This window comes from Anoplopoma fimbria, chromosome 11 (assembly GCF_027596085.1).
Source record: "Anoplopoma fimbria isolate UVic2021 breed Golden Eagle Sablefish chromosome 11, Afim_UVic_2022, whole genome shotgun sequence".
NCBI lineage: Eukaryota > Metazoa > Chordata > Actinopteri > Perciformes > Anoplopomatidae > Anoplopoma > Anoplopoma fimbria.
In genome coordinates this window covers 3,016,154-3,043,903 of record NC_072459.1, presented here as the reverse complement: position 1 = coordinate 3,043,903, position 27,750 = coordinate 3,016,154, and the positions used below count along the sequence as shown (strand labels likewise).

The 27,750-nt window shown below is 41.6% G+C and overlaps 1 protein-coding gene across 2 annotated transcripts in view; it reads left to right on the top strand.

Moving 5' to 3' along the window:
* The first annotated feature begins 389 nt into the window (after positions 1 to 389).
* The window catches only part of LOC129098776 (alpha-1,6-mannosylglycoprotein 6-beta-N-acetylglucosaminyltransferase B), a 48,966-nt gene continuing 21,605 nt past the window's right edge, over positions 390 to 27,750 (top strand). For both annotated transcript variants that reach the window (XM_054607879.1, XM_054607880.1), the window contains exons 1-8: positions 390 to 457; positions 2,756 to 2,868; positions 12,016 to 12,160; positions 16,211 to 16,320; positions 17,819 to 17,892; positions 18,762 to 18,929; positions 20,367 to 20,531; positions 23,862 to 24,031. In XM_054607879.1, the coding sequence (XP_054463854.1) occupies positions 390 to 457; positions 2,756 to 2,868; positions 12,016 to 12,160; positions 16,211 to 16,320; positions 17,819 to 17,892; positions 18,762 to 18,929; positions 20,367 to 20,531; positions 23,862 to 24,031 (1,013 nt within the window). The remainder of the gene's footprint in view (positions 458 to 2,755; positions 2,869 to 12,015; positions 12,161 to 16,210; positions 16,321 to 17,818; positions 17,893 to 18,761; positions 18,930 to 20,366; positions 20,532 to 23,861; positions 24,032 to 27,750) is intronic.

Genomic DNA, 27,750 nt, shown 5'->3' with positions numbered 1-27,750 from the left:
TCTGATTTCTTTTTTTCTTTTTCTTTTTTTTTTAATAAATAAACACAGAAAATAATGATTTCGTTTTCTGTTATGAGTCGTTAGATGGCGCTATCTGTAAACGCTCCTCAGCAGAAAGAGAGAGCTCCATCTCCACCTCTGTGAGGGGGAACGACCACATCTGAAGGATCAAAAGGATTCTCACAGAGTTTGGTTCTTATGTTGTTCCTCTGCAGAACCGAGAAGGAGGACTATCGACCAGCACAGAGAACCGCACTGGTGGGACTGGGAAGTGGCTTCTGTGTCAGTGGATCTTCTGGACTCTGGTTTAAAGTTATGTTCTGGACGCTGCTGGTCGCTCAGACTCGCACAATGTTAAGAGGACTGCTGTCTGTCTGCCTGTGTGGGAAATGATCGCAGCCAGCAGCGACCTTTCCATTATGGTGAGGAGATGTCTGCTCACCTTCAAACCATTCAGGTAAGAAGGTGTTGGAGTGGATCTGTGACAGCTTCCAACCTTTGTCTCTGTTTAATCACATCTTAAATACTACCAGTCGACTCTACTGCTGTTTGTTGTTTTTATTCTGCATGATAAAAAAAAAAAGCAAAAAAATGATAAAAATGAAAATAAAAGCAATATAGATTTTATGTTCATGTAAATGTAAATTATTTCATGCATTTAATCTGCTGTTTTGTTGAATGCAATAGAGCAAATCTTGCACGTTCAGACTCTGTTTAATCACATCTTAAATACTACTGCTACTAATAGTTGGTTTAAAACATTGATTGTTGTTTTTATTCTGCATTATTAAAGCAAAAAAAATGATAAAAATGAAAATAAAAGCAATATAGATTTTATGTTCTTTTTCATGCATTTAATCTGCTGTTTTGTTGAATGCAATAGAGCAAATCTTGCACGTTCAGACTCTTGGCATTCATATTTTTTTTCTTTTTTACTGGAGCCATTGGCATTAATTGGAACAACGTAATGCCTGCTGTGCTCTAATTAGCGTTTGCTTACACAGCTAAAACTTTCACCAGCAGCAGCAGCTGGAGAGGAGTGGAAGCAACTCAAGCAGATATAAACTCATTAAAACAAACACGTCTGACTGGGTGAGAGCTTTAGTACACAAGCTCAAAGGCTCACTAGCAGTAATGTGGCACTGATGGTGTCCATGCATGTGTGAGGAGTGTCTCTTTCAGGGGTGAAGGTCCCTGATGTTTCACAGCTGTCTGGGAGAAGACAGTGGTGTTCACATTCTGCTCTCTGCCATGACTCCACAACTGTTCCAACACGCAGCGCTCACTGCAAAGTCCTTTACTTGTTTTTTCCCCACACAGCATTCATGCTTCTCTGAACATCAAATGCCATTTTCTTTCCACCATTACCTCACAAATTGCATAGCGACACGGCACTCTGCGGACAGAATGGAAGCGTGACAATCTGTCCTGCGGTGTCCCTCTTTAAAAAAGGAATTGTCTCTAAATGTTTTCTCAGCACGAACACTGGAGAATGCCCAGACGAGCCCGTTTAGAGCTAATCGGTCCAGAGCATTTGTTTTCTGAGCTTCAGGACTTCAGACATGTTTGCTGTTCTTCTCCAAAAATTCAACCATTCTCCTGTAATTGAATGCTTTTATTTCGGATGTTAGCCCGCTGAGCGTAGTGTGAGGCAGGAAAGCCATCCATGTAACGGTTCGTTTGAGATGACACACTCAAGCGAGTACACAATGCTTTTTCTGTGGGCTGATTGGTACAATATGAACTTTACAAAAATAAGTCCACGCTCCATGAAGCCTGACAAAGGACTTACAGTGATGTTCACTCAAAGAGCTCACGCTGATGTGAGGCTGTGTTGTGATAAATCCTCCATCACAACACAGCTCATTTCATATCTCGATAACTATGAATATCATGACACAGCATGTTTACTGGTTGTTAAATCAATAAATACACTTCATAAAATAACTTAATAGTTTTCCCTTTTTTTTTTTCTAGGGACAGACTCTAGAAGAAATTCTGTCCTATAATGAAAAGTATTGATCTTGGCATTACAGCCTTTCTTTAATTATTTTCTCCATGTGAACTATTGAAGACACTCTTCCTATTATGGTATTATGTATATGTTTTCATGTAGTTTGTAGGCCTTTAGTGCCATAATATGATCAAATTTGATTCTTGATTTATTGATGGTACCGATTCCTGATTGGTCTACCAACCTATTTAAGACATGCATCCTCATTTTCTTGAAAAGTAGCCTGATGAAGGTCTACGTACCGAAACGTTGTGACTGAAATATACCTTCATGCAAGTGAAGAAGACAGTGTGTGGGAGTTTTTTGTTTTGTATTATGATTAATAGTTAAAAAAATGATTTACTAAAGAACGTTAACAGTTTCAAGTGAAACTATAGAAAGAAAAAACACTATTTCTATGTACACACTGACTATATTTACATGAATTCACGAGCATTAAAGACTATAGTTTGATTTAAGTGAGTTTGATCAGATTCTATGAGAAATCTCAGTATGTGCTTGTTATTTTTAGGCAACACAATCGTGTATCAAATATCTCTGCGATTCCATTAAAAGATGATAAGCTATCATATTGAATAATCCTCCAACCCTTTGTTGACGTGAACTGTCTTGTTTCCAGTTTTCTTCTTCTACTTTCTTGTCCATGTCCGTCCTCTGAGCTCTTTTTCTCCTGAGCTTTAACCCCCCGTCATGCTCTTCTGTCACTTGATTGCCCCTCATGTCTCTGTCCGTCTCCTGCAGGATCTTTGTGGTGGGGATCGGCTTCTTCAGCCTGTGCTTTCTAATGACCTCTCTCGGGGGCCAGTTCTCGGCCAAGAGATCCGGAGATTCCCCCTTCACGGTCCGAGCTGAAGGTAAGCTTACAGTCCCACGTCATTGCTGCCTGGTCTCCTCTGACTGTAGCGGCTGCGTCCTGCCTGTGCTGGTAATGAACAAGCTGGGAACACGCTGGGAGCTTCGTGGGGCTTCTTGATTGCTGCCGGGGGGCTGACAGACCTGCTCACTTTGCTCACTTTGCTCATCGTGAATGCATCGGGGGGGTACATGTCCCCCGGAGAGGCTCCATCTCGTTCATAACACCTGCTTTCATCTTTACTCGGTGGCCACATGACCTTGTTCTGACCCACGTTAACTCATTTTAGGAGTAGTAGTTCTACTAGCTGAAACATTTTGGAGCCTGAAGAGGGATTTTATGTTACCCTTTTATGAATCTTTATATTTTACGTGACCTTTTATGTATTCATGTAGTGCAGATACACTTAAATTATCATGTAGAGGAAGTTGTTCACCAGAGGAATTACTCTTTGCTTGTGAGCTCACTGGAGCAAAAAGAAATAATTGCAAATCGGATTTACTCTGGCAGTGAAGATTTAAAAGTGAAATTACAAATACTAAAACTAGTAATAGTGTATGTTTATAAGATAGTGAACTTGTACTAGAGCTGTTGAATGTGACGTAATCATGAGACTGTGGTGCATTAGTTTCTTAGTGCTGGCTGTATGATTCATGTATCACAAAGCACAAGTCATCATGTTTGGGTCATAAAAAGGTGATTAACAACTTCCTTTTGACAACAAAAAACAAATGCTCCAAAGACGCTAGCTACATTTACTTTGCCTTCGCAAAAAAAATCCCCAAATGTCCGAGGTGCCATCCCTGAGAAAAACTTGTTATCCTTCTCAGCACGTTCTCTGTGTTTGCACTATGTGCCTCTGCATATAAACCACTACAACACTCCATGTGGGGGAGTCAGTGTTAGCGCTTGGACTCTTTTGTCTCTCACCTTTTCATATCCGCCTGGCACAGTGTTGACACTGCGTCTCATCCTCCGTGACCGATACCAGCTGGCACAGAGAAGAAGCAATGCAAATGAGGAGACGGTAATCATTTCATCCCTCTTGGATGATACGGTCCATCGTTTGGGCCAATCAGGGAGCTGCTTGTCACCCTGAGGTTGCTTGTTGTGCAAGATGTTGAAGTGTTGAAATGTTTTTGACTGACTGACTTGAATGGTTGTGCTATTAGAATAATGGCTGCGTACCTGGAGCACTTCCCCTGGACAATCAGTGAGAATCTTAAAGTGTAGTAATGAATAGGATGTTGTAGGGAGGTGCATCAGGTGGTCAGCCTATCACGCGTTGAAGAAATAGTAAATGCAGGGCTGGTTCGGGAGAGAGAAAGAGACAGGGGGATGGAAGACAGGAGAGCTGTCTGATTAATTAACCACTTGCAGGCTGCAGTCAAGGGAAGGCATTCGGCCTCCAACTCATTAAACGCTGCCTCGCTGCAAACCAGGGAGAGCCTCGCTATGTAAATTCTCACCCACTGTGTGCGAGTGTTTGTGTTCATGCAAATGTTTTGGGAATGAGGATTAACAGAACGGGGAGTTTGTGTAATGAATGAGCCGGGATGAGTTGTTCAGTGGAGCAGCAACTTGATAATACCTAGCCTCTGCTGCTGGACACTGTAGAGTCAGTGTCGGTCAACATGTGTGTGTGTGTGTGTGTGTGTGTGTGTGTGTGTGTGTGTGTGTGTGTGTGTGTGTGAGACATACATTCATGCAGGAAATGTCATAGGCAGGTTAACATGCGCTGTGTTTTGAGTCTGAAAGGGTAAACACTGGTTGGGCTGTGCTGAGAGAACCCTCTACCTCGTTTATTGCTCCTCTTGTGAAATGCCTGAAGTGCGAAAGGAGTGAGGAAAAAAAAATAATTATTGTCTTGCCACCTTCTGTTTCTCTCTCTCCTCTCTCTCTCTCTCTCTCTGCCTCCTTTCCTTATGTTTCTCTCCAGCTCACTTAGCTCTTACCTGTTTCTGTAATATTTCTTTTGTCAAGAATATTCCATAAGCTGCACAAAGACTCTTACACCTGCTTTTCAGGTTTGCACGGACAAAACAATGTGCTATTTCCTGCGTTTATATATTTCTCGATGTACTAATAAAGTATAAGATAGTGTTGCACTCTCTGACACTCCAGAGCCAGAGACCCATTGAGCTTTGCATTTGGATCCCAAATCATAAATCCAGTTTTAAGATGCATGCTTTTCCTTCTCTACTTGCTTTTGAAGGTACAGGAAGCTAATGATGTGGAGAAAAAGGGAAAAAGGTTGGAGGGGAGGGGGGCAGATGGGAGGGTTTTTTACTAGAGTAGGGAGCATGAAAGTGGGAAGCGTTTGATCCTAGATATCTTAAAGGCTCCAGAGGTCTACTGTAGCTCCCTAATAAGCTCTTTGAAGACCACCTTCACAGTGTGTCCTTTCACCACAGGGGTCTTACTGCAGCTTTGCCACAAAGGGAGAAATAGGCCGAGGACGATTTCAGGTTTTACCTCGGTCAGAGCAAGACTAAATGGTTCACAATTTAATGCGTTTTTTTTATTCCTAACTGTAAGCTCCATTACCTGAGCTATTTATATCCACCGTCCTCTTAAGTGAATGAAAAAACACATTTTGTATCATTAAAACAGATTCTTGCATCATTCAACAAAAGAAGATGTTTTCTTCTGCATCTGAACCGTTATATTTGTCCCTTAATGTATTATGCTGTATGAATATTGCACAAAAACACAGCATATTTTTTGGGCTGGACTGCTGAAACTCTGCCTTTTCCACAAGGTTTTAATCCATCACTGAGTCACACAGCGGAGCGTCACGTTTGGAAGCAGCGTCATGTTCGGTATCCTGTTCTCTGCCATTCTTTTCACAGACTGACAGGACTTTTTTTTTAATTTCATGGCTCAGCAGTCCTCTCTACGTAATTTCCTGACACCGCTCCTTGTAAGGGCGTAAACATTCGCAGGTCTATCAAAGCTGTCGACTTTAGCGCTTGGTTTCAATGAAAAATATGATAAGTAGTCCGCTTGAAATAGAGGTTAATGTAAATGTTATGAATAAAACAAACATATTTTCACTACTTCACCAATAGTTAAGAACTGGCAATGTTCAGCTGACTGCCTGGCTCTGTGTTCGACAAAGAAGAGAAGAAGTGTGAATAAAAGATGTAGTTCGCTCTCTCACAAGCACCTGTCACCTGGAGGAGATACCAGTGATTGTCTCTTTGATTGTGAGGCAGGTACGACAACAGAGGCTTTACTGATTGTTTTTTTGCCAAGATTGGGCAGTTACTAGATTCAACTGCAAACATGTTTTCTGTGTCTCAGATTGCTTCATTGTTCACGGCTTTGTGGAATTCAAAGCATCATCTGAGAGGAATTTAAGGCTTGAGACTGGTCCGCAACATGTTTTTTAGCTCTTGGTGTTATTGTTTGGCTTTGCAATAGACACATTTTAAAACAGATTATGCTAATGTGTTTTTGCTGGTTGTCACCACTGCTGCGCATTAGTCTTTTGTAGAATTGACTTTTAAGAAAAACAATACAATAAATGAGTTGTGTGGTATTTAACTCTTTTGATTAAATTGTCTCCTGGGGGAACCAGTGGGAAATTAAATACTACAGTTTTGATTGTTTTTGTGAATTCGATGCTGCAACGTTATTACCTTTATCTGAGTGTGGTCATGAAGTGTGTGCACGTCACGTGGACATGCAGTACACACAGACACACATTCATTTTTAAAAGTAATTAATGCACGCACAAAAGAGCGACTAATTAAAAAAGTAACAACACTCTGTCATGTGCTCTGTCATTGTCTAAAACTCTGTTAAAGTGAAGGTGGTGTGCAGGTTTATTTCAGTCTCTTTTGGGGCATATGTATTATTGGGCGAGCTGCAAACTGGGTCAGGAAGTTCACTCCCAGACTTGGTTTAGGTAGCATTTTCTATTCTTGTCTCTTCTTTTGCATTCATGCAAGAATTGTCAGTGTGAAAACAAGAAATATGTTTATGCAAATGTTCATCATATTTTTATGGTTCCATACAATCTAAACAGAGAGAGCATAAAAGAGAATAAAACCAACCTCCCATCCTGGGAAATGATTGTATGCAGTGACAGCGGTGTCTTTCTGGGTGAATCGAGGAGTGTGTGTTTTTAATAAGAGAATATTAGAGCTCTGTGTCTGAGTCAGCCTTTCCTCACCTTCTACGTTGCCAGGTGTGCTTGTTTCAAACACCAAATGATAGCTGAAAGCTGTGGAAAATCAATAACCGTGAGACTGCAGTGTTTCCTGTGTGTAGTTTATTAAAACACCACCATACTTCTCACTAGACCTCTTTGTCTTCCTCTGCATACTGGGAGGACTGGGAGGGTCAGAGGACATAACTGAGGAAAGAGACAGATTCAGGTTTTAATTGAAGCAATAGAAAGAAAGAAAAGTGGAGGTAGTTTCCAGGCTGTCAGGTTCAATAAGAGGCCGGAGCTGCACAGAGGATAAGTGACAGGTTTTCTGCTCTAATAGCGTCTGGATGTCAGTTGCCCCCGTTCCACAAAGAATGGAAGAAAAACCTCAATTTCAATCAGCCTTTTCTGTAATGAATATTTGAATTGGGAGTGAGCGGACATCTGTGCACGTGTTAGAGCTCAGATCAGGAGGGAATACATGAATTCATCCCGCTGACGGGTGAGATGGAGAGGTCTCACCAGCCAGCATGCATATCAGCAGGGATGACAGGCTTATTTATGTGGTTCTCAATAATGCTGACGGGGAGGAGAAATGTGTATTTCATATGAATCAAACATGACACACAGCTATAATCAATGGTTGATGAATAAAATATTAAATGCAGATATGCTGTATTTACATTTTATTGAGTTGTAAAAAAAAACACCAAGATGTTATAAAGCTACAGTATATATTTTACTGGCTTCTGTTGATGTTGTACAAATTGTCTCTTTCACTCAACATTAGACAAAACAAAGATTTAAATGAGTCACCTTTCTGCAGAACGAAAGTGGGACTGGTTTAATTGCAGCAACTTTATTGCTTTTTTCTTGCAAGTTGCATCCATTATTTCCTTGTGCATTTTGCATTTGTGTGTGTGTGTGCGTGTGTGTGTGTGTGTGTGTGTGTGTGTGTGTGTGTGTGTGTGTGTGTGTGTGTGTGTGTGTGTGTACGTGTACTTAGGTTTATGTGTTTGTGTATGCAAGGCAAGTGCTGTCGAATTGCCCTTTTTTTAAAGAAAATGTTCTTTAAAGCAACATGCAAAGTCACCCATACTCTGTAAGTATTCAGGTATTTTATCTTAACATTTTTTTGCATCTTTTGTTTATTGTTATCAGACACACTTTGTGCAGAGTTACACACACACATCGTCTGAATGTGGGAGTTGCTGGCGGCAGAATCCTCCTGGTGTTATGAGACGCTGTGTTCATAAATCAATTGAGTGTCCCTGCTATATCTATATAGCCTCCAATGAAGGACTTCTGACTTTGGCTGGGGATTTCAACGAAACATACCGAACCACTAAGAACGATAGTGTGAAGTGTTGTTTTTAAAGTGAATTCTAAATGAACCACAGACAGACTGATCAATAAAAGCACTCCGCCTCTCTCGCTGTTTGACTTGGACCTGTAACACGTATATGCTAGCAGATGTTCTCTGGGGAGCTTTTGAAGCAGAACCAATAACTAATCTGTCAGTAATGTAAAATGCTTAAGCTGCGATGGCTCAGGGAAAAGGTGAGGACGTTAAAGCGTGACTCACAGACAGAACAGGTGAGGTTGACGATCAGAGCTGAGATTGTCACATTCTGGCTCTATGTGGCTCCATTCAGCCCATCCCCCAAACCCATTCATTTCCATTCTCTACCTTTCACCGCATAACTCTTGTTACCTGTTCCTGGACTTCCACCTGTCACTGACCTGCTGCTTCCTCTCAGGATTTGTTTGCCTGTTCGGACTTCTTTCTCGGTTCCGACACTTTCTGCATCGCTTGTTGCCTCACATCCACACTTGTGACAGTTTTGACACAACAGATGATCTGGTGCAGAGCTACAAAAACTGCCTTCCAAATCCCTCACCTTTTCTTTTTACTTTTAGTACAGCTGCCCTTACAAATAACATACAGTTGCCTGCAGTATGCATTCAATTGGGACATACTACTCCGTCTTAACATTGAACTTTGAACATCTTGATTATGTATTCATTGTGCACAGGATTATGGAGAATAGACAGAAAAGCATGCTGGCTTGCATGCTGCGAAATGCGACCTGATGCAGGAGGACAGCCTGATATTTTTGGCATATTGCATTTGACACACTATGTAATGGGACATTCTGAATCTTTTTTTCCAGCATACTAAATACTATGGTAGTACGGGTATTTGAACAACAGATACTGTTTACTGCGGGGCTGATGAGAAAGGTAGGAGCAGGTGAGACGATCAGAGTCTCCGAGTGGAGATCAGATGATGGAGAATGTCGGAGTCTAAGAAGACAGGAGATGTGTGAGGGAGGGACATTAGATCCTGCTTACAGTCGTATTCAACATTAATTAACATTCTTCATTCTTGTCAGCAACATATAGTTGTGATTTTAGCAGCTTGTTAAAGTCAAACATCTCTCTGTGTGTCAATGCATGTAGACAGTCCTTTCCAAGGTTGTTTATAGCTGGATGGCCAGTGTTTCGTGGTGCACACAGCAGGCTACAGTACAAATGGCCATCTAATTGGAATTTGTTCATGATATCGATTGTGCTGTGGCACTTCCGAAATTGAGTCGTTAAAGGAGATTAGCTGCTGCTAAATCGGCCTTTTATTAACCAGCAGATGAGGAATGACACAGGAGGCTCTACATTAGCACATAGATACCATCAGGTCCTGCTGCACCGCTGTCAGCCTGCCAGACTGTGCATCGGAGAATAAAACACATTAGCCAATGTTTCCCAAGAGGCAGCAGGAAGCAAGAGGGAAAAAAAGCAGTCTGATGAACAGTTGATTGCAAACATATATAAGGCTCAGTTCTAAAAAAGTACTGCGTAGGAAGGCTTTTGGGTCTCGGTAATGGTGATTTACGGGCACAATGTGTGCGAGGAGCATTACTGTGAATAAATGCGAATTCTTCCCACACTTTAACCCAGAGGCTTAGTTTAGATTTAGTGCTGCGAGAACACAGGAGCTGAAAGTGGATCTTCTGAGCCTCACACAATACTAAATGTACAATAAGAATAGCACAATAGTTGTTTTGGTGCTCAAGGTTTGGTCTTGCGTTTACGTGCAACAGGTTTCAGACAGATTTGCAGAATGTATTCAGTTGGACAATATAGTGTTATAATGTGCTTTACTCCCTCCTAAATCTCATCTCCTTTCCTCTCCTGTGTCCTTCTTCTTTTAAAATGTATTGTTAAACTGCTGTGAATCTGAAAGGGAATTTATTTAGTCTCTTTCTGTCTGTCGAGAGAAAAAAAAAATGTTGTCTAACTGCTGAATTATTCAAAGCGAGACGTCTTTAGGCCAGTTTGTGTGGAAATATTCTAGAAAATGATGGCAACAGTGCTAAGCCAAAGAAGAATTAGGTAGAGGCAATAAAGGGAAGAGAATCAGGGGGATGTCTTGGCTCTGGACTGCAGCATCTTCTGTTCTGGTAGTTCTGGTTTGTGATGCCAAGTGCAAATATAGACGGATAGATAAATAGATGAATGGTTAGACGGATAGATAGATAGATGGTTAGATGGATGGATGGATGGATGGATGGATGGATGGATGGATGGATGGATAGATAGATAGATAGATAGATAGATAGATAGATAGATAGATAGATAGATATAGATATGATGGATGATAGATAGATAGATAGATAGATAGATAGATAGATAGATGGATGGATGGATGGATAGATAGATAGATAGATAGATAGATAGATAGATAGATAGATAGATAGATAGATAGATAGATAGATAGATAGATAGATAGATAGATAGATAGATAGATAGATAGATAGATAGATAGATAGATAGATAGATAGATAGATAGATAGATAGATAGATAGATAGATAGATAGATGGATAGATAAATAGGTAGATAGATGGATAGACGGATAGATAGACGGACGGATAGACACACATGCACACAGACCGATAGACGTGGGTGGTTTTTCCTCTTGGTCCTTATTTTATTTACTGGTGATGTAATACAATTTCTTTTTCAGAGAAAGGTGACTTTGGCTTGGCCACTGATAAATGAACTCTGACAGCAGAAGTGAGTGTGCACACATTGCAGTTTCTAAAGCCTAATGCAATTGATGAGGGAACACTGAGAGGTGAGGCTTTATTTTCACTCACAGCCTCCGAGAACAATATGAGGCTGTTGTCGGCTGCTAGTATTTTCTCCGGTTCAAACCACAGTAATTCACTCCCCAGTCCCAAGAGTGTCATTATTCATCTTGATTCTTTGGAATTTTCTCCATCACAAATGACTTTTCTGCTCAGAATTGTGTTTTCCTTGGCGCCCATTAACCCTTTGGTGATTTTGAACTGTGTTAATAATTACTCTCCGTGTTGAGTGCAGAGCTTAAATGTGATTAAAGAAATTGGTGCAGGATCAGGAACTTGACTCCCAAGCGACGCAGTCTGGAGACCTGCTTTGACCTCATTGTCTGTAGCTGCAGGCTCATTAATTGACTAGGTGTTCACTAACAGCATCACTCTGTTTTACCACCTGTCAGGTCGTTAAGAATTTGAACCGAGCAGGAAGACAAAACTAATTTTCCTGTTCCTGTGTTTTTGCTGGAAAGCTGGCTCTGCTGCTTCACTAAAGAAGGACAAAATAAAGTAGAAGCTAAGTGATGTTTTAAAGTAATCAGTAAAATGGAACATGAAATGGATAGATTTAAAATGTGCCGGTGAGTGAGTCTGTGTTAAATTGGTGGATTTAAACTGCTGCTGCACATAATCAATTCAGAGAAGAGACATATATTGTAGCTGAGATGTTTTTGTTCCTGCGACCTTGTTTTCTCCAAATATAAAGCCACCTTGTAGCCTACAGTTACTTTTTTTTTAATCTTAATTTATCACTTTCTCCTTTTGTCTAGAATGGCCTTCTAACTCTCTCCCCCCCTCTCTATGATTAACTTGAGTAATATTTGTCTCACACTATCCGTCTGTGTCTTTCAGTGCTCGGTGGACATGAATCTCGCGGGGTGCTGAGGAAAATCAGTGACATGCTGGAGGTCATTATGAAGAGGATGGATGCTCTGTCTAAACTGGGTAACACCACAGACACCCACAGGCTGGATGAGCTCAGCTCGGCCCTGGACAGGTACAGCATCTTAGGTTTCTATTGTTCTTCAACTAACGACCATTTGAGAAACTATTTTTTCATTCATTTATTTGTTTTGTTTGGGAGAATGCTCAACTTCAAATGGTGCCGAGGTAAACAGGCAATCAGTGGGGACGCAATTAAATCCAAAAGTAATCAAAGGAGAATAAAAAATGAAAACAACAACAAAATAAATGACAAGATTAAAAGTAATGACAGTCGTAAAGCCGTGGCGTTGGCTGGTTTACTGCCCCCTGAAAGTACATTGTTCTTCTCCTTCTTCTTTATGAGTAACTCACTGTTTCAGCTCATCTCTGCCAAAGGAGCATTTGTCAAAAACTAGAGGAAAGGAGTGAGGGTAGGGTGCATTTAGATGAAATGTCAGCGTGAACCTCAGGCCCCGATCGAGGAGTTCACTCAGTAAAATTCCACGACCAAATGTGTTGCTTCAAAGTCCGTTTTTTCTAGCTGCTGATGAGCTTTCATCGGCAGACTTTGCCTGGTTGTATTGCACTTAAAAAGGCTGAACAAATTAAAGTTTGTGAAAACCTCCATCTGCTGATGAGGATTGAATATCCAGGTGCTATTCTTCATACAGATGGTACTGTTATTGTCACAGCCTTACAAAAAGGACACTTTGAATGCTGCTAATTTTTTTTTAAAGTAAAAAGAAAAAGATCTTCCAGTTTTTTTGTTTTTTTTTAGAAAGATTCTGTAATAGGCCGGTAAAGAACAGCATCTCAAAGCTGCCAAGGTTAAAGTTGAGATGATCTGCAGAACATTCGGTCTAGTTCTCCAGCTCAACATGTGGGCCAAAGGTGAATTTCATTGGCATAGTAATGGTAAGATAAAAACATAGAGGCTGAAGAAGGCCAAGTATGGAGCCCTGGGGCGTCCCAGTAGAGCAGGTCCATGCGGAGAAAAGAGACTCGTTCTACGGAAACCTGGTGATGAAGAAGACATATATATATATATAAAAAACGGGAAGAGCAGGGGTCAAGTTGAAGCTGCCAATGCTGAGTTGTGTGTGTGTGTGTGTGTGTGTGTGTGTGTGTGTGTGTGTGTGTGTGTGTGTGTGTGTGTGTGTGTGTGTGTGTGTGTGTGTGTGCTCTGCCGTTGCCTTAGCAACAGACCTTTCCTCATAACCGCACCTGCTCGGGGTTTGAGGAGAGGAAGCTCCCTCCTGTTTTCTTCCTTTGCTGTTCATTTTGCTCCTGGACTTCACCTCCCTGCTCCTCACAGACGGGGAAACATCTCTTCTGAAATGCACTTCAGTTGAGGCTGCACTGCCTCACATAATAATGAAACCACCTCTGATAATAATATGAAAGATATTGTAATAACATATGAAGTTTACAATATGTCTGGCCACGGTGGAACTGCTGCTGACAGCAAATGATGAACAATGACAGAAGAGGTGCGACGCCTCACCTGACCTGCTTTTCAGAAGCCTGGGGGAAATATGTATTGTGCTCTGGCCAAAACACTTCATTTATTTTTATTGGAGGTCTAATATTACACAGTGTTTAATCTTCTCCACAAAATGCCCTGTGGATTAAATCTGTCATAGAGTTTTACAATCATTTAATTGGCCTCTCAGGGACTAAACTGTGAAATGTTACAGTGACAAAGGCCAAATAGTTTAAAAACCAACTTGGTGGTAGAGATGCATCTCATGCTGGCTTCGTTTTTACCTCACTCAGGTGATTAAAAAACTTTGCATGGCTCAAGGTCAGAGTGTTGACCCTGGAGATTAGAGTGGGATCTGACAGCAGGACAAACTTTGCCCACCTGGTATGTCGTTAAAAAAGTAATTAGGTTGTCCTCTTGCTCTTCAACAGCTGATAGCTGCTCCTGGGTCAGAGTCTCTGCAGTGCAAGTATGGGATCGTTCTGACCACTAATTTCTGAGAAAGATTCTACGCCACTGAATAATAATCACAACTCTGTGTGTGTGTGTGTGTGTGTGTGTGTGTGTGTGTGTGTGTGTGTGTGTGTGTGTGTGTGTGTGTGTGTGTGTGTGTGTGTGTGTGTGTGTGTGTGTGGGGGGGAGGTACTTTACTCTAGTGTGTTTCTGTGTAATTGGCAATTAATTTGTGGTGACCTGCTAGTCTAAAGTATAGAAGAGAAGGTTTGGCTACCACTTGCCTCCAGGGCACCACATGGAAAAATGAAATTGTGGTTTAGGATTATGTTAAGTCATGCACATAAGCACAGTTTGATTGCTTTATCCTGGCACATCCACAGAAATGAATGCTGCCTCAATCAAATCAGCGTTTTACTGCCTGATCTCAGAACCTCTGTTACATTAGGTTCTGTGCGTTTCCCTGTTCAAAGCTCTTTAATGACTTGTGTAAATTCCAGAAATACTTCTACAGAGCAAGAGAGCTCATTAAAATAACTCATTTGTTTGTTTGTTTTCATGTAAAACAGGCCGGCGATACAGTAGTTCGATGATGATGATGATGATGATGATGAATGTTGTTTGATTATAACAAAGGCAGCACACACCATTAAAGTCATTTGATGCAGTGCAAAGATTTGAGGTTGAGATTTACTTTTTTAATGGTTTGCTGGATGTTGTTTAGTCATGTAGCGTAAAGGATCTCTCTGCAAAGGACTTTGAATGGGTTTCACCAATTACTGCAAGTTATAAAGTATGTTCAAGACTTTTCTCATGCAAAATATTCTTAATTAGCGAGTGTATATGCATACAGGCTGAACAATACAACCAAAAGAAAAGTCTTCGGCAGGCACTGAAGGATTTTACAGAAGCTTATAACTCTAATAGGTGGTGCTGAAACAATAAGGTGATTGATGGATTAGTGAGCTGAGAGAAAAATGAATTGCCAGATATTTTAATTCAAATAAAAAATGACAAACGTAAGATGATTATATTTGTTTGTAAATTAATGACGCATGTCAGACAAAACAAGTCATTTGAAATAATTTGCTCTGGGAGATTGTGACGAATACTATCTTTATTCTCTATAATGAAATAATTGATAGATCAATGGATAATCAGAAAAGTTGTTATTTTGTGGCTGGAGCTGCAACAAAAAAAATCGATTCAAGTAATATTTCAAGCAAATCTGGCAGAAAATTTGCTGGTTCCATGTTCTCAAATATAAACCCTTTCTGGTTCCCTTAGTTTTCTTTTACTCCTACTAGCTTCATAATGAGTTGCACCAACTTCACACCGCTGCACATACAGCAGATATCTGACAAGTCAACCTGACTTTCAAACTGTTCTTTTTTTCTCTCTTTCGGACACCAATAGGAAAAAACATTTTATTTCTCTTGAGGTTGTTCTCAAGAACATTTAATAATTCATTGCATAAATCCATTAACCATTAATGGAGGTGTTGCAGTGCATTCATAAGACGTTGCAGCAAATGTGAAAACTCTCTAAAGCTCTTTCTTTGGAAGTTTCATTGTTCCACAGAAATAGAACATTTGGTGGGATGATGTCTCTCCTCCTTTGGTGTTTGCAGCTCATAGAGCAGATATAGTAGCTGGTCTTTGAATATATTTTTGATGAACTTAGGCTCTGGGGTAAGATGAGACCTTAACTAAGACTGAGGTCAGGGGCTTAACAAAGTTTATGATCATTTGCTGTTTCTCTGCTTCTCATACACATGGTACATATTTCCAAAATCTCTCAGATCTATAACACTGTATAAACAGTATATTGCAAAACTATTGCCAACAGCTTTTAGGTCACAGAGGTCAAGTGCTTTGAAACATATTTGCTAACGACCTAATTGCCTTCTGTTTTCATCTCGCCCAAGGACCTGCTTTAATATGCCAAGATACTTTTTCATCTTAACAAATTAATTATCTGTCAGTGTTTTAAAAGCTGCTTTTGATTTCACGCCTGAAGTTTTAGAGAATTAGCATCAGTGGGAAAACAACAAATACAGACGAATGAAAGGGAGCTATAAAAGAAGAAATAGTGTCTTGCTTGCAGGTTGAAGAGAATTCAAGTTATAACAAAATGTTTGCTGAAAGAATCATTTGAGATATTCTCGTTCTCTTTGTGTGTGATCAGGATTCAGCCTGTAGGGCTGGTGGAGCGGATTCAGGCCATAGCCCAGAACATGTCTGACATGGCGGTGAGGGTGGAGCAGATCCTGCAGCGCAGCATGGCCAGCAACAGAGGTAGGATTTAAAACACACAGACGCTTCCTGCAAACTCACACACCTGGAGAATAGCAAATAGAGCCGTAACCCCTCAGATGAATCCCCCTGTCCATTTCAAATCCATCCAATCTGAAGACACTTACCCCCACATAAGCCCGACTGTCAAGCCTTGATCCTGTATAACACTTGAATGCACAATTAATGTCTAACATGCACTCGCTGGTTGATCATATAGAACATGACAGGCATTATTCACAGCACATTACCCGTTCAAATGGCAAGACACTGTTTGCATCGAGGAGCTCCTGTGCAGCACAGTACGGGGCTCCATTGTAGCTGCCAGATCATAACAACACGACTACAGGATGTTTAAATCATGATGATGAATTACTGCCTAGTTAATGGGATCCGGGCCTGTCAGCCTTCTTTATTAGCCTGCACTCTCAATTTCTTTATTGGGCGCAGAATAGAAATCGGACAGCACGATTTAATTCCCGAATCAATTCCACTCCTGTATCCGCTACATTGCACTTTATGACTGAAAGCCATTTGCCTCACTGTCTCATTAAAATGTATCAGATAATTTGCCTGTTGTCATAATGTCTGCTATCATTTAAATAAGGCTTATGTGAAACCTGGCTACGTTTTGACAGCAGCAGGCAGTAGCACTGTTCATCTTGAGAGTTCTGCCGTCGTCATGATAATCAGACAGAATGGCTGGCAATTATTCGTCTGTGATTGTGCTCTTGGACGCTTGGCAGGATGCTGGCGGAGGAGCTGCAACCGCTCCTTTAATTAGGCTCACTAGTGCTGTGCTTAGAAGGGGGAAGAAAGGAGGGAAAAGGAAGGAGAGGAGAGGAAGAGAGAGAGAGAGAGAAAAAGCGTAGAGTAAGAGCAGCAAGAGGAGACAGGAAAGATGGGATGAGAAGGAAAAGGCAGCAAGGGAGACATGGTGGGGGAGGCTATGTATAGTGAATCCAGTGAGTGGGATGGAGCAGAGACTCGGCCATTCAGCAGAGGACACCAAGCTCTTACAGGAGCTAGTTAGCTTTCTCCACTTTATCTGTGTTATTCCCAAAGGCTGGAGGATATGTGCTCTAATGTAAAAGACAAACAGACCTAATGCCCAGGGGGAGCTCTGTTATCCCCGTTTGATCAATACGAGCCCACGTTCAGTCTCCTGAGCTCCAAGACGAGCGATAATTATACATATACACTTTATGCAGCTGGGTGTCCTATTAGAAAATTAAACCTTTCATAAAATCTATAATATATATTCTATAATATAGTGACAGAATTTCTAGATAATAGAATAAAAAACACTGCATATATTTTGGATGTATCTTGCAGACTTGTTGTTATCACCTTCCTCTTTGTGTTCGTGTTTATGCATTTAAACGATTGCAGCATTTCTGCTTATTTGTTCCGGTGTCTGATAAGTGTGTGTTCTTTTGTTGGAGCGTGTGTGTTTAGGCTTTGATAAATACCCTGCGTTTATTTTCTTTTCTCCATGCAGTCAGGGAAGGGACATTAGGACAATGTGAGACTCCTAAAGATCCCCGTTATCCAGACTGCCCCGGCAAGATGGATGTAAGTCTTCACGCTGTATCTCACTTAAGTCCAAACTATTTCTGTGTTATTAAAAGAAAAGCTCACGATTTAATGAGGAAATGTGTGAAAGTGATGCACCTTCTATTCAATATATATAGCTGTAGCTAAAACAAAGCATACATATAAATAAAAAGGAGCAGTGTTGTTCATTCTAAGTATCACAATCATGTTTATGCATGAAGTATGCCTCCATAAATATGCCAGTCCGTTCCTCACCATATGAATGTGTGAATGCTCTATACGCACATAACTGTTCCTTCAGCAGAAAGCAGAAGACCCTCTCCCCTGGAGGGGGAGATTTTCCTTTAGCTCCCAACTATCTTATGTAAACCATTCAGCCTCATAACAAAACCAGTCGTTTGCACTATTTAAGCATTCTGCCTGCTTCCTCACCTCGGATGTCCACTCTTTGCAGCCTGCAGTGCATGTCGGAAAATGATTTGACCTGAGCGCCACAAACAAATTCTGCCCCCTGTTTAACATCCATATCACGTTACAGCGCTGGGTGGTGCCGCTGTTTTTATTGACTCCACTTGTGAGCATGAAGCCACGATAACTCTGCCAATTTTGGGGGGTAATTGACCACAGAGCCTCAAAGGTTCATGTATTCAGCTTAACCCAGATAACATCTTATTAATACGTTGCTTTTTCTTCTGTGCATTACCTCACAATAAAGGACCGGAGGCATTAAATTGAAATTAAAATGACAGAGTGAGTAAGAATGACAGCTGCCCAGTCAGTTTCAAAACGATAAGAGAACACAAGAGTTCAATTTTAAACCAGCTTTTTGTCAAATGTAAGGGTTTGCTTATATACAAATCATTATTTTTGGTGTTTTTGTCTTCCAGTGGATGCGGGCTCGTTGGACCTCAGACCCTTGCTATGCCTTTTATGGTGTGGACGGCTCAGACTGCTCCTTCCTGGTCTACCTGAGCGAGGTGGAGTGGTTCTGCCCCCCGCTGGCCTGGAGGAACCAGACTGCCACACCCACCTTGAAGCCTCCACCCAAGAGAGAGGTAACAAAACATCTCCTTATCAGTCATTTGTCCTGCAGCTAGCTGAAGGGAAAAATAGGAACAGAACACAGGGCAACAGTTTGATATAAAGGTCAAATTAATACTCCAGAGATTTAAGTCCAAGTTCCTCGAAAGCACAGGTAGCCTGGAGCACAACAGCCTGTTTCTCCACAGGGAGGAGCATGACCTCGTCTCTGCACGAGAGACGGCTGGTTAGTTTCACACCTGTTCAATGAATGAAACTTAAAATATCAGCTGGCAGTGAGAAGACGACATCAGAGACGTCTGAGGAGACACACAGACTCGTGAACTCAGATTTGTAACTTAATTGACAAAATAAATCATAGTTGGTTGAGAATTTAGAATGACAACGAACAATGATTGACACCAAGGTGCTGTTGAGAAACTTCTACTATAACTTTTAGTAGCTTGACGCTGATGCTACAGAATGCTTTTAACTTATTCCACAAGTTCAAAGAGAGCATTTATGACTTCCTTTTTTTTAGATCAATAGCTCCCGGGAGAATATGAACACCCAACTGCACACCGTCTCTCACAGGGCGCTGGCTGTCATTCCCAGTTTTCATTACTGTTTACCTTCGGGCATCATTTGCTTTTTTATTTTCTGCATCAACACATGATGCATTGTACTGCTTACAATCACTCCTGAAGGTCCGTCCCATCGCTCGCCTCCTCCCTCCCTTCTCCCCAGAGTAATGTGCCGCCGGCAGTACGAGCCCTGATGTGAAGTCACTCTGCAGTTCTACCTCCTGCTCTAATTGCCAGCCTGCATTCACTGACACTAATCCCAGGGCTTCCCCTGAGTACTCTGCATTTTGCTGTGCCGCACACAACTTGCTCTTGAGAGCGATTATTCACCTGCATTGAGAGAGTACAGTTCAGATCTGCATATTGATTTTTATCTTTGAGAGAATCTCCGCCTCCTTTAAGGTGTGTATGCGTTTGAGAGAGGCAGACGGTGTGTGTTTGTGAGCGTCAGTTCATTTTTAAGTCGTCTGTGCTCCCACATGCAGTTACTCGATTGATTAACACTCGCATGCTGGTGCTGGGCTGTGATGCAGTGATTACAGCGGGTAGAGGAGGAGATGTAAAAATGAGAGCAGACTATTTATGAGGATGATCCAGGAATCCCTCGGGCAACCTGTCTGAGAGGCCTAGCCCCAGGACTCAGCAGATAACAGGATGTGACAGGCTCTCGGTGCTCTATACAGTCTCCTCTAATGAAAAGAGTTACACTTCTTTAGTATCCAGTAATATTCAGATTTATAATCACCTGTTCTTTAGTATTTTTCTAGTGTAGCTCCTCTCTACAAGGTCTAAATAAAGAAATGAAGCACTGGCTTATGGAAAAAACACATGAGAAGTTCTCTCCGCTTCTGATTCTTTCCAGTGATTTTTACTTCTCCTGTCATCCAGGCTGTTTTCCAGTCTGACATCAGGGCTCTGCTGGAGCAGGTGGGCACCGGCAAAGAGTCACTGAGCTTCATGAAGAGACGCATACGCAGGATGGCAGCACAGTGGGCCTCCGCTGCTCGACGGCTGGATGACAAGCTCCGCAGCCACTGGAGAGAGCAGAAAAGGGTGACTATGAGGCACACACACACACGAATACGCTGGAGGATGAAAGTGTGGGATAAGAGAACAAGTCTGTGTTGCGGGTTTCATCTTTTCAAAGCCTTGTGGTTGCAAACAGACTGCGGAGGACGAGCCAGTAAAAAGTGCTTTTCTCAATTTCAACAGATTTTCTTTCTTGTTTTTTTATTTTTTTCTGTAACTCTGGAAACATATTCCTCAGCTCCAAATTTAGGCATTAAAGAGAGAAAAAAAACAACTCTTAGCTCAGGATGTTTTGCATCAAACATCAGAAAGCCAGACAGCCCATTAATGCCCACATGCTAGGCTGCTAAGTGATCAGTTTGTTGGACTAACATCTCCCTTTATCTTGAACCAGTTGGCGTGAATGGCTGAATGTTGACTTACAGACATAGTGGATGATGCAGAGTAACTCCCTGCAGCGCGGCCTGCTGGAACAGACGTTTGATGAACTGACATTAGACCCCTCCTGGGGTAAATGTTAAAACCTTTATCAGACACTATGACTTGTAAGGGATTAACCCAGAAAAAAAGGGGAAACATACAGTAAATGTTTCATTTTCTATCACTGAGATTTATGTAACATTAAAAAATACTGTATTTTGCAGATCTTCACACAGTCAGTGTTCCTAACTGCTACACTTTCATCCCTTGATTTCCAAGTTATTTTTGCCTTTAGGGGCTCTTTGATATGTTGGTGGCACATACTGATTTGTTTGTTCTGAACGCTGTCAGTGGGTGTACCGGCAGTCTTCTTTTACTTTGAGCTGCTTAGTTTTCTTGTCCAGAATATATTAAACGGGCTGACCCACAGAGATTATGAGTATATATTATAGCTCCACCAAAATGTGTGCAGCTTTCATGGCCGTTCTCTACCCTACGTACTTTACACTGCTTGACATGTGGGATCATTTCTGCTGTTGAACTTAATATGGCTAACCATAAAATCTTGGCGCACACAACACCATCATCGTAGCAACACTATCTGTATACCCACCCATAAGCAGTAAATGAGACATTCAGCAATGGAAAAGATAGACCTTCATATCTGTTGAACAGGTGAAAAGAGAAGAGACAATATACAGTATCTATACTTCTACTATCTCATTTCATGTTTCTTTTGCCTGAAGCCACATTCGTCCCTGATATCTGCGACTCTTTTACACGCGTGTCTCAAAGGAGTAAAGTATATTGATAAACACCAGTGTCATTATGTGTGTTTTCTTCCAATAGTGAAGAGGAAGAGGACTGTAGATATCAGTTTCACCAAATTGTACAGATCCCTCTGTAGCTGGAAAGCTGTTTAATACTCCAAAAGCTTAAATGAAACGAGAGGAATTAAAGACATTCATTTGTAGTGTTCTGCTTTTTGTATCCTGGCATTCTGCTGTGTGTGTGTGTGTGTGTGTGTGTGTGTGTGTGTGTGTGTGTGTGTGTGTGTGTGTGTGTGTGTGTGTGTGTGTGTGTGTGTGTGTGTGTGTGTGTGTGTGTGTGTGTGTGTGTGTGTGTGTCGTTTCTTTTGAACAGTTGGATAAATCAAAGCCCGTTCTGTTAATAACAATTCACTCTTCCAAAATGCCTTCTTCTTCCCCACTGGGGAGAGGGCTTTGTCTATTGTAATGGTGTGGTTGACAGTAATAGTTACTGTCCGTTAACCAGACGCTGCAGTCTGGGCTTCCATCGCTGAAACATCAATAGAAAGATCTGTAGAGAGGAGAGACAGCCTGTTTTTCTTACTTCCTGTTCGGTCTTGCTGTTCTTAGTGTGCACTTAATTACCCATAATAACTTCTACTCTTTACTTGGTATCAGTGATGTTTGAGGTATGAATCATCAGTGTTGTGTTGGTTTTATCAGGTTGTACCAAGCCAGGGAAAAGTGCACTGTGAATGTCAGTTTGCAGACTAGGAAGCTAATTAGCTGCTCAGTTTATTAAACAGCATTTACTGTAAAGATACCTGCAATCTTCACTTCCATCCATTTAGATGCTGGAGCTATAAATCCTTACTCTTTGGTCCCACCGCTAACAACAATCTGTCTGCCCGTGGCTTGTAGGCTACAACCAAAGTGTGTTTACTTTGTCTGGTGCCGGTGTGGGAAAGAAGACAAAGAAAGACACTATTTGTGGGTAAAACAGCCTTCGACACAGGACTTGTTCCCAACCTGCCAGCTGCTGTCAAACATATATATATATATATATATAAATATGCTCTTTGAATTCCCTTTCCTGAATCACCAAACGGAGATTTCTGCCCGACCCCATTTGGCATGGTGGTTCGGGGGGTGGCTTTTACATCTGACACGTGGGACTCACACATGTGTACAGCACTGCAGGCTAAACAGCTTTGTGGCTCACACACGGGGAAGTCCATTGTGTCAGCAGTGTGGAGATCACACTTTCTATTGGATTGGTATCAGAACTGAACAACAAAGTATTTAGATGTTTCTAGTGATTTGATTTAAATCTGAAAAACACCAATTTGAAAACCAATTTAGCCCAGTCCGATACACACTAGACCAGCCAGTGAAACATGGGGAAAGTCTTTTCAAACAGGCCTTGTTGATACAGAACTTAACATTAATATGCAGCTCTATTCAAAAATTGATTTTGGGGGATAGTTCAGTGGAAATTTGATAACATATTAGTTTTTTTCTGTTTGCCATTTGGACTACGGAGAGAGGGACGGCTGCCTGTCTAAACAGGTGTCAAAGGGGTTCATGTTGATATCTAGAGTAAGAGGTGGAGATAACTCACTGTCACGGAATGAATAAATGTGTGTCAAATAGATGAATTAAATGGAAAGTTTTTTCAAGAGAAAAATGATTGAGAAAAAAAATCTAATTTCATTACATATTTAACAGCCTGGAAATTCTATCCTTCCCCATCAGCAATTAAACCACCCGTGCATCGTTCTGCATATTAATTAGCTCTCTGCAGGTCAATTTTCATTTCAGCTCCATGCACAGTTGATTGTATTTCTTAGGAGGCGCGTAGTGTGACTTTGCTGCCGCTCTGCTTTCTCGCTTTCATTAAACACTCAATTATATTTAAAATGTGCCATCACTGATTCATGCCAAACATATGAAATTATTCCCATGTGTATCCTTTAAAGAATTTGTGAAAATTGCTCCCACAAAACCTCAGTTAGTCACCAAAACTCGAGATTATCCGAATAATGAAATCGAAAAGAATTATGGAAATATAGACTTCTCTACAATAGTGCAGAAATAGTTCAAACGTTGCTTAATGAAACACAATGCTGGAGTTCGCTGCACTCTTCTCTTGCCTTGACTTTTCTCCTTTTCATTATGCGTTCAGATTCTAGTTCATGTAGGCTTTCTGACAGAGGAGTCTGGGGATGTCTTCAGTCCCAAAGTGCTGAAGGGGGGACCTCTGGGTGAGATGGTGCAATGGGCCGACATCCTCACAGCCCTCCATGTGCTGGGACACAACCTCAAGATCTCGGTTTCTCTCAAGGAGCTGCACGGGTGAGTTTAGATTTGATTTATTCCTCTCTGATCGTGTTATTTTTCGATATTTTTCGAGCTGTCAGCAGAGCTTCTGCAGTCATTGTACAATACTCAGCTTTGTGTGGTGATGTTTCTCACATCCATATTTAATGTGAGTTTCTGTGGGGCATCAGTGCAGGAACCATCCGTTGGTTTATGATTTATTCTTATTATTCTTATGCGTTGAATCAAAATGCTTTATTGTCCATTCTGTGCGCTCTGTTAGGGATCGGCTGCCCAATCACGGCACCGCTGCTCACACATTGTTTCCGATCACCTTTGGCCGCACAGATAAGCTATCTCTCCTTCTGCAGAGTGCTGTTCCAGCCCGAGGGCTTGATAGCATCTCTACAGTTTGTGCACCTCCTTCCTACCGCAGCTCGCCGGCTGCAGAGCGATAACGGGCTTGTTGCTCATCCTCACAAACACAAGTGCTCATAGCAGCTGACACACACTCACACATATGTTTACACAAAAGTGCCATCCAGTCAGGCAGACGAGACGGTTCCATCTAAAAATAAAAGTCTATTGATTGTCACGCTGCCGAGGTGCAGTTCAGACGGGTCCAGTCCTGTCTAGGACATTTTCTCGCCGTTGTGATCTTTCAGAGCGGCTCGGGCTTCACGCTGGCTGGTCAAGGAAAATGACCGTTTAGAAAGTTTTCTGTTGATTCTTTTCTGCCAGTGGGTGACGTGAAGCCGAAGCAGACAGGCTGATTATAATGTGCGCTTGTTGTTGAGCACCGTATCCATTGCTGTAGGCGAGAGGTAAGGGCATTGACGAGCGAGAGCGGCCCTTTGATCTGAAATGTGTGAAGAAAAGCTGCCTTGATAAGAATGGACCATGGAGATCAGTTAGGGGGGTAAGACGCCGCAGTGGGAATGCTTCCGCTAGCCGTGCTATTATTTACCCCACTAATTGGTGTCATGGTGTATTGAATCACTGCAGACTGTCTCCATTGGGAATAACATCAGAAATGTTTCAAAAATTGCAAAAGACTCACAAAGAAACATCGGCCATGGTTAGGGCTAATACTTTCCAACAGATGAATATAGACGTATGCGTTTGTGTGTGTGGGTGTGTGTGCATTTAGGTCAGAGAGATATGCTTTATTGAGAGATTCTTATGGTTTATGTACATGTATATAAGTGTGCTGTGGCGTTCCATTAGGGCTGATATTGGTCTTTATTCATCATGAAATGAAATGTTCAGCCTTGGAGAAAAATATGATGGAAAGCTGAAATGGAAGGCTGGATTTATTATCAGGCTCAGACCAAATTCACTCCCCCCACGAAACGCAACCCAGTGTACATATCCTACTCTTTTTTTTATGGATATCTTGAATTGGCCAGTTAATGGCAGATGCTGAACATCCATAAATCCCCTTTCTGTGACTATTAACGAATATAAAAAAGGGAACATTTCTCTCCATCCCTTACTCTCCCACGCGCTATCAAATTGACAGATCATTATGTGGGTTGTGCTCCTACAGATTCCCTCAGGCTTGTATCTATTTACATTTCCTGCTCTTCACTTTCCTACCCAGGCTTTCGAAAGGAGTTTAATATCACTGAACGGCCTGCTGTGCTTCTTATGTGGACAGGATAGTTGATATGTTTAGCGTTCGACAGACTGATTAGTCGCAACGGGAGCTTAGCTGTGGTGGGAGTCAAGCTGTTGGTTTGCATCACATAATTGCCTCTAATTGGCATCCGTCATTCTCTCCGGTGGCTTCACTGAGAAGTCACATTGGCCGGCGTCTTTCAAATCAGTTATGCTCACATATCCCTCCTTCAAGCCCGTCTTGTCCGTTCAAGATCCTGCAGATGCTCCACTGAGGTGTCGTCTTTGAACCACCACGCAACAGTCTTTTCCTTTTCCCACACACTCTTTTTTTGCAACGTGAGTCTGAGCAGTTAACGGAATAATGTGACTTTTATGTCACTCTAGATCAACATTTGTCACAATTCTGCGCTGTGAAGCCATTAATGTCACAATCCCACTACCTCTGGCTCTGCCACATAAAGAGCCATGACTGAATGAATGCCTTTTTTCCGACTCTGCTGGTTTCAACTCTAAACGAAGACCTCAGTGGCCTCCATGTTTATGTCTGTACAACAGCGTGCTTCATGTCACTTCTTTGATATTTTCCTGTTTAGGACCTTGACCAGTTTATAGAAATCATGATTTTGCAGAGTTAACATAGCCGATGACAATCATAGACTTCTCTCAAACAAGCAGAAGCAACATAGCAGATTGCATAGCTGTCTATAAACCGTGATGTCTCCTTGATGAATGGTGACCTTACTCTCCTGTTGCTGATGGTAACACAATAAATGATACACTGTTTGGTTGGCAATGACGTTCAGTTGGTCCACATTGAAAAGTGTAAACAACTTTTGGTTGAACAGCCAAGAAATGTTGTTCAGAGATTCAAGGTTCATACATAATGTACTATATATATCCCCTGACATTTCCTCAACAAGATGTTCACATTTATGTGATAATATAATGATTTTAATAACTCTTGTGATCCCTTAACTTTTCATATCGGGCTACCATCAGGTCAAAATCTATATTAGCAAATCTTAATGTTTGCAAAACTAACAAAACTCCCATCAGCCTCAGCTTTGCTCTGTGTTTACTGCTAATTAACAAATATTAGCATGCTAACACGCTAAATCTAAATGGCGTACATGGTAAACATTGCACCTGTTTAGCATCACCATGTTAGCATTATCAGTGAGCGTGTTAGCATGCTGATGTTAGCTCAACTGTGCCTCACAGAGGTGCTAGCATGGCTGTCCTAGTCTTGATATACTCTGACAGCTTCATCATATTTCCTGCCAAAGTAAATACATCTCACTTGAATGTGGAAAACATAAAACATTTTATGATGTAACCATAATACAATTTAGATTTTATTGCACCATCATTCATCCTCTGTGTAATTCTTAAACTAAAAGCATCATCCATAAAAAGAGAAATGGTAGCATTGAGGTATGAGAAACTAGAAACTGGTTGACAGGATATTCAGTCGTGAAGGGAAGAAGGAAGATCCATGCAAAGAGAGAGAGCGGTAACAGGATCAAGAGCAGAAGCACAGTCCTGTTTCGCTGTAATTGAGGTGGAGGCTGAAGTGGCTGTGACATCACAGGAACACCAGCACACTGAGGAGGGAGGCCCTTCGGCAGTTTGCGGGGCGACTAAGACAGCTGTCACCTCCGCTTGGGGATCTCATCCTCTCCCAGAGGGACGTGGGTAATTAGCCGGCGACAGAGCATGGCATCTAAACACCTGAGGAGCAGTGGATGAGGGGGAGGATGGAGTAAGAAAACAGAGGGAGAGGATAAGGAGGGTGGAGGTAGCTGCAGCCTCTCAGGTTTAGCCAATTCTGTCAGCAGAGTGGAGAAGCAATTTGGAACACTCTGCCACCTAGTCGTGTTGTTATCCCCAGATGGTTGTCACACTCTGTCCACCTTCTCTCTCTCTCACTCATGCTCATCTAACGCCACTGTCTTTACACACGATTGTATCTCTGGCTCTGGTTTAACATGCAACATGTGAGTGCTGCTGTGTGCGTAGACATTTCGCCGATGGCGTTTCTTTATCAATTGTGTCTAGCAGGCTTCAGTTGATCAATTGTGTCTAAAAGCGTCTTCAAATGACATCAATGTAATGTAATGTAACACCAGGTG